Below are 12,503 nucleotides of genomic sequence, written 5' to 3'. Positions count from 1 at the left end.
TACACAAAACTTAAAACACAATACACAAATTATGTACTTCTTAGACCCATATCATGTTCCAATCTTTCATACTTAATTACTCCATACACAAAAAAACTTAAAACACAAAACTTAATTACTTCATACATACACAAAACTTAAAACACAATACACAAATTATGTACTTCTTAGACCCATATCATGTTCCAATCTTTCATACTTAATTACTCCATACACAAAAAAACTTAAAACTCATTACTTAATTACTCCATACATACACAAAACTTAAAACACAATACACAAATTATGTACTTCTTAGACCCATATCATGTTCCAATCTTTCATACTTAATTACTCCATACACAAAAAAACTTAACACTCATTACTTAATTACTCCATACACACACACACACACACACACACACACACACACAACTTGAAACTCAATACTTAATATTTCATACATACATACAAAAACTTAAATATATACTCAATACACAAAAACTTTATGTAGTTTTATGTTTTTTATGTATTGCTACAAGCATGTTTTTAACCCCCTCAGGATGTTTCCATTTCTCCCCTAAAAACTTTACCCATCATGTTCCCATATGTTGATCTATACATAATACTCAAATTAATCATTCTTCTTCTGCTTCTACTTCTTTCTCTTCCAACTGAAGATTCATCGTCAATTTATTCAAAAGGTGTTGAAGTTGATTTAAAATGGTGTTTTGATTGCAGACAATATTGAATAAAACTGAGGAATCTTCTATTGTATCAGTGACGCTATCTAGGAATTCATTAAAACTATAAAATAAATCATCAGATTTAAAATATATACGACCGTTTGTATGTCTAAAGGCTGTTTTTACGTTACGCGGTACACCGGGAAAAATGTACGATACATCACCGATAAAGGTGCTAGTTAAATCACATTCATTAAATTTGTTAACAAAAGATTTATTGTACATTATGTAAGTACTTCCTGTATTTGAATGAAAAATTGCGTTTACGGAAACATTGACACCTCCAGGCGCCATCAACAATGATTGAATGTCCTCTTGATAGGTTAGATGAAGGTATGGATAGTTAAATATGTAAAGAGTATTATATATAGAAACTATCATATTTTTTTTTTTTTTTTTTTAGTAGAGAAACCTCTTACCATAAACCACACCACCATCCTCCTCACGGCGTTGGTGGTGGTGTTGGATTAGCACTAATACTATGGAAAGAAAAAACAAAAAATAATTAGGAAACACATGATGGAAACAATCATTTTTTTTTTTGCTAAATCATTACTTTTAAAACACTTACATGATGGGGCGCAACGTGCCCATCGCCTCACACACCGGGCACCTCCGGGGAGGTGCCCAGGTGTTGGGCAAACAAATTAGTGTGCTACACACTGAGCATGTGAACTGTAACAGAAAATTGTGAACTGTAACAGAAAATTGTGAACTGTAACAGAAAACATACACACGAATTTGGAAAGATTCCAAAAATATTTTTTTTTTTTCAAACAATTTGTACATAATAAAGATTGTTAAAGGTACTTACAAACTGATGCGCGTTTCCATCCATTGTTTTGTTCTGAAATCGTGGACAGCTTGCTTTTATACACAAAACTTATCGTTGTTATGAACTTCCTTTTTTTTTCACTCACATTCTAAACCCCACTACAATTCTTAATAAATAAAACACAAAATCTAACCGAAATGTGGTTTTAATGTGAGAGATATTTCTAGTTCCTATGTTGAATATTGTTTTATAGATTACTTATTTTTTTTTTTTTTTTTTTTTGTTATTTAGATATGTTCTATTTAAATGTAAGTAATGGATAATATACTTAACAATTAATACTCAGTACACAAAAATTATGTACTTCTTAGAACATAATCATGTTCCAAATCTTTCATACTTAATTACTCCATACACAAAAAAACTTAAAACATAAAACTTAATTACTCCACACATACACAAAACTTAAAACTCAGTACACAAATTATGTATTTTTTTTTTTTAAGTTTATGTTTATGTTAAAATTATGTTTAAGTTTTGTCTATGTATGGAGTAATTAAGTATGCAAGATGAGAACATGGTTGGGTTATCAACATGGATTACATAAATTTTTTTTTTTTTTAACCCCCTCATGATGTTTCCATTCATTCCCATACTTAAAATAGTAAGTAAGTAATAATAATATACTTAATACACAATACACAAATTATGTATTTCTCAGACCATAATCATGTTCCAATTGATCCTACTTACACAAAAAACTTCAAACACATTACTTAATTACTTTAAGTAGTAGGGTTTCGGGCATTGAGGGTCTTTTTTTGGAGCCGCGGCCTTATGGGAGACAGGGTGAGGGAATGCAGGGGGGTACCCCCGCTTCCTCACCCCGGTCCACACTAGGATAGCGCTGTGCGCGTCCGTGCGCGGCCCCCACTCCTAGCACTCCTTATGGCCGAGGTTGTGCGCACACGAGCGTCCGTACGCCCCAGGTTGCGCGCGCACGTGACGTCATTTTAACACAAATCTTATCCGGTGGTTATTGTGATAACACGACTTGGAAATCTCGATTAAAGGAAGTTGATTAACAAGAATTAAAATATATATTACACTTATTAATTTTTTATCAAATATTTTATCCCAACTTGGAAATATTTTAACACATTTTAATGTTATTTTTATATATTACTTAGATTAACCGTTTTTTTTTTTAAAGAATAATATGTACGATTTAAGACTTGATTAGGGCTGTGATTTAACATGAGAATATTTTTTTTTATCATTAAGTGGATAATCTTGACACTTTTAGCACAATAAACACTAAGAATATGTTCGTAATAATATTTTTAATATACTTACCAATAACAAGTGATTTTAGTGTAAGATTATGGATAACCTAATGTAACCTCACACCAATTAGAATATTATGTGTGTTTTTGGTGCTTTTAATGTCACCTAAAATAGCATCTTAAAGACATTAACTAGGTATCTCACATATGAGAGGTATTGTTAGCATCTTATCACTCATTATGACGCCATTTTAACACAAAATACGACATCTTACTGAGAGAGAGAGAGAGACGTAAGATTATGGATAACCTAATGTAATCCCCTCCCTCACTAGATCTCACTAGTGGTGGAGGAGGAGGAGGACCATGAAATTGAAGAAGCATCATATAGTTTTACCTATTATAAATAATGATTCAAAAATTGGTGAAAACAAAAGAACTATTATGTCAAGACATAGTGAACTATTGCCGAACATTATTCGTTGTCTAATATGTGGTCCAAGTAATTGTGGTAAAACCAATTTATTATTAACCTTAATTATTCAAAAGAATGGTTTACGATTCACCAATCTTTACATTTATAGTAAATCACTAAATCAACCAAAATATGAGTATTTAAGCCATGTGATGAAACATGTGCCCAAAATTGGTTATTATAGATTTAATGATATGGATGAAATAATTAGCCCACAAGATGTTAAACCTAATTCGCTAATTGTCTTCGATGATTGTGGTATAGGTAGTCAAAATGTGATTAGTGAATTCTTCACCAGAGGCAGACATCAAAACGTTGATATATTCTACCTAATACAAACATATGCGTACGCAAAGAAACATATGCTACGTGACAATGCCAACTTAATTATTGCTTTTAAAATGGACGATTTAAATTTAAAACATATTTATGATGATCATGTTAATGTTGACATGGAATGGAAGAAATTTAAGGAGTTATGTTGTCTTTGTTGGAACGATAAGTATGGATTTTTGGTAATTGATAAGGATAAACCATTAAATAATGGTAGATATCGTAAAATGTTTGACATATATATTACTGACATATCCAAATAGATTTGTACCACCACATCCACCACCCCATACACATACACACACACACACACACACACACACACACACACACACACACACATGTGCATTAGTATTAAGATGGAGCGTGTAATGAAAACAACGGAAAACGTGATCAAAGCTGCTGATTCGTTAAAACGTAAATATAAACTTTTAAAACATCAAGAACATGAACAAGAGAGTTTTATCAAGAAACAATTGAAACCAATTATAGAACCGTTAGAGCAATTAAATGTTAGAAAAAAGAAAAAAGATAATGTTGTGGAAGATGCCACCCTACCACTACTAGCAGATGGTGAACCAAAAAAAGTTAAGGAAGATGGTGACGTCACACTGGAAGATTTCACAGATGTAGATGATGTTGATGATGATGAAGAAGATGACATTAAAGTGGAAGATTTCTCAGAAGAAGAAGAAGAAGAAGGAGAAAATATATTGAAATCATATATCAATTTAAAGGGTTCAGAACGCGATTCACAATATGGTATAAAAACAGATGATGAAGGTAAAATGATGATGATTGGTAATAAAGAGATTCGAAAAGATGGAGATGATTTTATTGTCGATAAGCATCGATTTAAGGGAACAATAGGGTTATATGAATTATTGTTTAAAATAGAACCAAAACATTACACTAAAGACGATTTAAAAGCATATAAACAGATTTTGTTAATGTCAAATGCTCATAAAAGGCAATATAGCAACGATAAACGAATTAATGCTAATCGTGGGAAAAAATATACTTTTATCATATCAAAACTATTTCCTGGCACATCAACCCCCACCACCACCACCACCAAACATAAATTAGGTCGAGGATTCATGAAAGATTATGATGGTGGTGGTGAGACATCGATAAGCTATGAATATTACAATAATCCAAACGAATTGGTAGATAGATTAAAATTATGTTTAGCATCACAAAAAAGTGGAAATAACCGTTTAGGAAATGAAATACTATCGATTATAAGTGAATTGCAAGAAGATGGTTATATCAGTTAAGAAGCAACAGGTGTGCAGAGAGAAAATGCCAATCGATAAATTTGGTAGGTCATTAGAAATACATAATCAAAGTGATTTATTGGATACATATACTATCGATAATGATATATATATCGATTTCAAAAATAAATCATTAACCGGTGTTAATGATCCCAAAAAGGATTCTGATGTGGTTAATAAAGCTTACTTGGAAAATTATCTAACTAAATTGGATATAATCACTAGAAAACGATTGGATGAAGAGGAATTTGTCACCAAAACACATCTGGAAAAAGTTATTAAAGAATATGATGATAAAAGAGTGAAAATTGTGCAAAAACTTCTACGTGATATATTTAGCACGTTTAGAAATAGAATTAGTGTATGGCCAGAACATATGTATGTTTCCATTAAGATACTTAAAGATCTTTTTACTTATTAAATATTATTATTATTATTATTATTATTATTATGAGCGACATAAAAAAGCAAATAATTGATGAGTTAATGAGACCTGTTAGGATCAGATACAAACGAAGGAAAACAATCATTAAAGGGATAGATGATCTCCACCAGATTGATCTTATTCACTTCCGACAATATGCAAAGCTCAATGGTAATCATAATTACATTTTAACTGTAATCGATTGTTTTTCCAAATATGCTTGGGCCGTACCAGTGAAGACAAAGAATGCAAATGATGTTACCAATGCTATGAAAAAAGTATTCCAAGATGGTAGAATACCTAAGAATATTCAATCGGATCAAGGTTTAGAATTTTATAATGCTAAATTTAAAGCGCTTATGGAAAAATATAAAATAAATCATTATAGCACATTTTCAACAATGAAAGCCTCAATAGTGGAAAGATTTAATCGAACATTACTGGAAAAACTCTATAAACAATTCCAATATAATGCTTCATATAAATATTTACATATATTACCACAAATTGTGGATGAATATAATAATACGGTGCATAGAACAATTCATATGAAACCTGTAGAGGTTAATAAGGAAAATGAAAAACGACTTTTGAAAAATGTTTACCTAAAAGCGAGTAGTGGTGGTGGGAGGAGGAGGAGGAGGGGGTTTACATATAATGTTGGCGATGCTGTGAGAATATCAAAAATTAAAAATATATTTGCTAAAGGGTATAAGGGTAACTGGTCAACGGAGATTTTTCATATTTTTTCAGTACATAATACAAATCCGGTTACTTACACTTTACAAGATGAAAATGAACAAATTATTCAAGGTAAATGGTACCGCGAAGAGTTATCACCGGTTAAACATGATAAAGTTTATTTAATTGAAAAAGTGTTGCAACGGAAACCACCAGATAAAGTTTACGTAAAATATTTAGGAATGAAGAGTAAAGGTTGGATTAAAAACAAAGACTTAATATTATAGAAAAGTGTTATTTTTTTTTTTTGTAATTATTGTTATTTTGTTTTTTTTAAATAAAATATTTTTTTCTTTTAATTATTAATCTATGTGTTGTTTCCTTTAGCGTTAAATAATTTTTTTTTTTTTAGATAAGTTTAAATAAAATACTCAATTTGTTTATCGTATTATTAACATCCGTGTATGTGGTTTTTTTAGCCGTACAATGTTTTGTTTAAAACAACAGGAAATAATGTGGTTAACTAACTACATGTGCACATGTAAATTTGTCGAGTTCAATAATTTTTTTTACTTTTGACACATTTTCCTTTTCTAATAATTATTTAAAATATAAAATAAAACAAGATTAACACATTTCTACCAGTATGGATAAACCGCTTGTGTTAACAGGAGTAGGAGGAAAGGGTATTATCAATTCTGTAATCAACAATCTTCCTTTTGAATTACATATCCCAGGTTATAGATTTTGTGGGCCTGGAACTAAATTACAACATAGAATACATCAAACTGGTATAAATCCATTAGATGATGCTTGTAAAGCTCACGATATTGCGTATTCACAGAGTAAAAGTTTAGAATCAAGACATAAAGCTGATCAATTGTTGGAGCAGGAAGCTTGGAAACGTCTTACAGACAAAAATTCCTCATTATTGGAAAAAACTAGTGCATTAATGGTGGGAAATATGATGAAAGCTAAAGTTAAATTAGGAGCTGGGAATAAAAACCGACCAACATTTAATCAATTGGTAAAGGCCGTGGGTGTTACAGAGACGACGAGGGGTAGTGATTTAGTAAAATCATCTCAACTTGCCTTGAAAAAAGCTAAAAAATATCTAAAAAAACATAATAATAATATTAAACCACCACCAAGAGTTATTCCATTAAGGAGAAAAAGATGGGTGGGAGGTGTACTACCCATTATTCCGATTCTAGCAGGACTTTCCGCATTAGGTTCTCTTGCTGGAGGCGCGGCAACAATAGCAAGAACGGTAAAAGATGTAGATCAAGCGAAAAAAGCACTTCAAGAACAAAAAAGACACAATATGGTTATGGAGGCGCAGAAAGTAGGTCAAGGGCTCTATCTGAAACCATATGGAAAAGGTTTAGGCCTTTACCGGAAAAAAACAAATCATTAAATTTACCCCATCGGGCGCTTACAAATTATGATATAATTAGAGTTGCTAACAAATATTTACCTCATTTCCGTGGAGTATTTATGCGAGATAATCTACCATCCACGCAACCATGGACCCGAGAACAGGGTATAATTAATTTGGACTCATCCAACAACGCCGGTACACATTGGACAGCATATTCAAAAAAAGGAAATAAAGTATTCTATTTTGATAGTTTTGGCAATTTACGACCACCTAAAGAGTTGATAAAGTATTTAAAAGGTTGTGATATCTATTATAATAGGGAACGCTTTCAACATCGAAACCCTTGGAATTGTGGCCATCTATCATTACAATTTTTAATTAGAGAAGCATCGCCGCCGCCGCCGCCGTCAGGAAAACAACAACAATGAGCAGCTATTCTTTTCTTCTAACCAATTGTGATTCTATATTACACTCAAATGTGTTTCCACCATTGGAATTGGATGCTAATAAAAGTTATAGCATTGGACTATTGCGGCTAGAGACGTACAATTCCATACCAAATGTGCAAGAAGAGGTAAACAATAAATTTCATTTCTCATTCAACAATACACCTCACATTGTGGAAATACCAACAGGTACATATGAGATTAACGCTATTGAAAAGTACCTTAGAACGCAAATATTGGCTTTAAATAAACGTTGTGTATTTCATTTAACACCAAATCATAACACCTTAAAAACTAGTATTAAAGCAACATTTGATATAGATTTTTCACAACCTCACAGTATAGGTACATTACTAGGATTTGACAAGGTGATGCTGGCGGCCAACAAAACACACATATCCAACAATATTATCGATATAGCACCCGTGAATGCAATCAGTGTTGAATGTAACCTTGTGAACGCATCTTATAATAACGGACAGTTAAGCCATAGTTTGCACACATTTTCACCATTAGTGGCCCCTGGCTATAAAATAGTGGAAACACCCACACCAGTTATCTATTTACCCATTAATACTAATTATATTGATGAAATTAGTGTAAGATTGGTGGATCAAACTGGTCGATTGATCTCTTTTAGAAAGGAAAGAATTACACTTAGTCTACATTTAAAGGATAATAATGGGTATTGATTTCATAAATAATAATTCCTCCACATCATCCTTTTCTTTGCTTAAAGCTAAACAGACAAAGAGTGTTGACAGCAGTGCGTATGTGAAAGGTGACAAGCAACAACCGACGCCGACGCCGCCGCCGCCATTATCATTACGTAACGTTAAATTTTTAAAAACGCTTGGATATAGGGTGAACAGATATGGATCACATATTAAACATTAATCAAGAGGTTATTTTCAATGATAATATTGAAAATTATCAATTTCATTCTTACCGGCCATTTAACGCCGACAGTCTTTCTTCTAACGATGAGATAAGGATTTCCATGTTTCAAAATGACATTTTTACATTGCCCAGTGAAAGTTATCTCTTCATCGAGGGCAAATTGGAGAAGAATAAGAAAAGTGGTGGTGGTGGTGATGTTGCCGACGACCCCGCCGCCACCTATGCTAAATTAATAAACAATGCTTTTGCATTTTTATTCGATGAAATTCGATTTGAAATAAATTCCGTTGAAGTGGACAGTATTAGAAATGTTGGAATTGCTAGTACGTTGAAGATCTATTCATGTGTTTTCCCCAATCAAATTAGAGCTTTAGAAAATGCTGGAATTGTTGATCCAAATAATAATTCTGATAACATGACATTATCCTCCTCCTCCTCCTCATCCATCATAAATGAGGAAGACCAGAGATTTAACGTTTGCCTACCACTCTGCTATCTGTTGAATTTTTTCGAAGATTATAAGAAGATATTGGTAAATGTGAAACAAGAGTTAATATTGAAAAGATCAAGAAGTGATGTGGACGCACTAGTTGGTGACCCAATAACGGCTAAAGATTGTACTATTAAATTGGAGAAAGTTATTTGGAATATTCCACATGTTAAGCTATCGGATAGTGCAAAATTACAAATTTATAAAATAATTGAAAGCGCACAACCCTTACCGCTAGCTTTTAGATCTTCAGAATTGCATGAATATCCAAATTTACCTTCAACTAATAAACTCTCATGGCATGTGAAAACGTCAAATCAATTACACAAACCAAGATATGTAATTATAGCATTTCAAACTGATAGGAAGGATAATATTGCTAAAAATCGTTCTATTTTCGATTCAGCGGACATACGCAACGTTAAATTATACTTGAACGACAATCAATATCCATATAATGATATGCAATTAGATTTCACATCCGGCAGGATATCGCAGCTGTTTGAAGAATATATTCGCTTTCGTCAAGAATACTATGGAGTGGGGAGAAGTGAGGCGTTGTTTGATAGAAAAGGCTTTTCCAAAACACCTTTTGTGGTAATTAATTGTGCAAAACAACCAGATAGATTGAATACCGGTGTAGTTGACATTCATATACAAATTGATACCAATAAACCGTTTGCGCCCAAAACATCCGCCTACTGTTTAATAATTCACGATATGCTTTTACATTATGTACCATTATCTGGATTAGTGCAAAGATATTAAATGTAAAAAATAAATAAAAAAAATTATAAAGAATTTTTTTTTTTTTTTAAATAAAATAATATTGTATAAAGAATGTGGTTTTTATTAACCCTGGGATATTTTTTCTTATATGCTTATCTTAGCTTAGGTTTCTCCATAATCAAGGAAATTTGCGGCGGATAAGCGGATATCATACAGAGTATAAATTAGGCACATTTTTTTCACATAGATTTATTATGCCACACACACGCACACACATTATGCCAGTTACAAATAGTGCACTTTCAAGTTATTTAGATGCTGTTCCCTATACGGAATATTTATGCATTAGTGGAGAGTTTATTGCGACTCAATTCAAATATTTAAATAATCGGGAAAGTTATGTAGGTTGGGATGATGAAGATATGCTTAGCTTTTGTTTTAATTGCGGTCCACCATGCATAGACTTACATCACTTTACCGATCTTAACGCAACGTTTCATATTGAACACGGTGTGTTATTGAGACGTAATAGCACTCTTCACAAGCGCTTAGGTAAGTGTTTTATATGTGAAAAATACTTATTTCAATATAAACCAAGTACCGCGTGCGCAACATGTAGACAATTTCTTAGGGATAGCTATTTAATTTATACTTAAATGAGTGAAGATTCCGCCGCTATGAACATCATCAACAACAACAACAACAACACATTTGAAGTAAGTAAAATACTAGTACAATTATTTTTTTTTTTTGGTTGGTAAAAATAAGTAAACTTACTTGTTTTTTTTGTTTCACACATGCGCAGATAATTGAAAGAATTTTCTTTCACCCAATGGTTGGGAACATCAGCACTGTTAGACAAATTCTTCAAGTGTTTAATAATTTGAATATTGCTGCACTGGCAATAGAAGACCTCGAACTCAACGAATACCACATTTTCATAAACATCAAGAACTTTTTTTCGGGGAGATTCGTACCAATCATATTGTCAGCAGTTGACACATTAACACTTGTAGAAAGAGAAATAGTGAATGGTGTTCCGTGTCTAACGTTTAGAAACAATGCAACCATTTTTATCATTAGATGTAAACCACAAGGTCCTTTAACGATAAGCAATTACGAATATTCATTGAGAATAAATCGTAGTAGTAGTTGTTGTTGTTGTATAATTCATAATAATTATTTACTTCCATTAGTTAATAACTCTGATTCATTACAAATTAAAAGCCTTAAAGCGCTTATCACCAATTGTTTGTGATGGTGGCTGTGTGTGTGTGTGTGTGTGTGTGTGTGTAAAAATGAATCATGTACAAATCTCATTTTTATACTATGATGTGTGCAAAAAAATAGTCTTCACATATATGTATGAATTTTTTGAGTGATATAGTATATATATATTTTTGTAAATACCTTTAGTACTCACACTATCCAGATGTAATGTTTGTAATATTTATGTATTGTTTTTTTTTTTACCTATGTATATATATATATATTTTTAGGGTGGATGCAATTAAAAAAACCATATATTTTTAAATTTTGTATATTAACAATTATATTATAAAAGTAAAATAAAAGTAAAAAAAACAAAAAATTCTTCATATGCCTGTGGAAAAAAACAAAATACAAAATTAGTATTATATATAGAAACTATCATATTTTTTTTTTTAGTAGAGAAACCTCTTACCATAAACCACACCACCATCCTCCTCACGGCGTTGGTGGTGGTGTTGGATTAGCACTAATACTATGGAAAGAAAAAACAAAAAATAATTAGGAAACACATGATGGAAACAATCATTTTTTTTTTTTTGCTAAATCATTACTTTTAAAACACTTACATGATGGGGCGCAACGTCCCCATCGCCTCACACACCGGGCACCTCCGGGGAGGTGCCCAGGTGTTGGGCAAACAAATTAGTGTGCTACACACTGAGCATGTGAACTGTAACAGAAAATTGTGAACTGTAACAGAAAACATACACACGAATTTGGAAAGATTCCAAAAATATTTTTTTTTTTTTCAAACAATTTGTACATAATAAAGATTGTTAAAGGTACTTACAAACTGATGCATCGTTCCGTCCATTTTGTTGTTCTGAAATCGTGGACAGCTTGCTTTTATACACAAAACTTATCGTTGTTATGAACTTCCTTTTTTTTTTCACTCACATTCTAAACCCCACTACAATTCTTAATAAATAAAACACAAAATCTAACCGAAATGTGGTTTTAATGTGAGAGATATTTCTAGTTCCTATGTTGAATATTGTTTTATAGATTACTTATTTTTTTTTTTTGTTATTTAGATATGTTCTATTTAAATGTAAGTAATGGATAATATACTTAACAATTAATACTCAGTACACAAAAATTATGTACTTCTTAGAACATAATCATGTTCCAAATCTTTCATACTTAATTACTCCATACACAAAAAACTTAAAACATAAAACTTAATTACTCCACACATACACAAAACTTAAAACTCAGTACACAAATTATGTATTTTTTTTTTTTTTAAGTTTATGTTTATGTTAAAATTATGTTTAAGTTTTGTCTATGTATGGAGTAATTAAGT

General features: G+C 31.7%; 1 protein-coding gene across 1 annotated transcript; it reads left to right on the top strand.

The window, feature by feature from the left end:
• Window positions 1–8,680: 8,680 nt before the first annotated feature.
• LOC141456552 (uncharacterized) lies at window positions 8,681–9,964 on the top strand. The gene has a single exon (XM_074133057.1). The coding sequence runs from the start codon at window positions 8,681–8,683 to the stop codon at window positions 9,962–9,964; it is 1,284 nt and encodes a 427-aa protein (XP_073989158.1).
• The last annotated feature ends 2,539 nt before the right edge of the window (window positions 9,965–12,503 follow it).

Source organism: Rhodnius prolixus, unplaced genomic scaffold, assembly GCF_049639745.1.
Source record: "Rhodnius prolixus isolate KJV_2025 unplaced genomic scaffold, Rpr scaffold_1, whole genome shotgun sequence".
NCBI classification, from domain to species: Eukaryota; Metazoa; Arthropoda; class Insecta; order Hemiptera; family Reduviidae; genus Rhodnius; species Rhodnius prolixus.
This window is presented reverse-complemented; position numbering and strand designations above follow the sequence as displayed.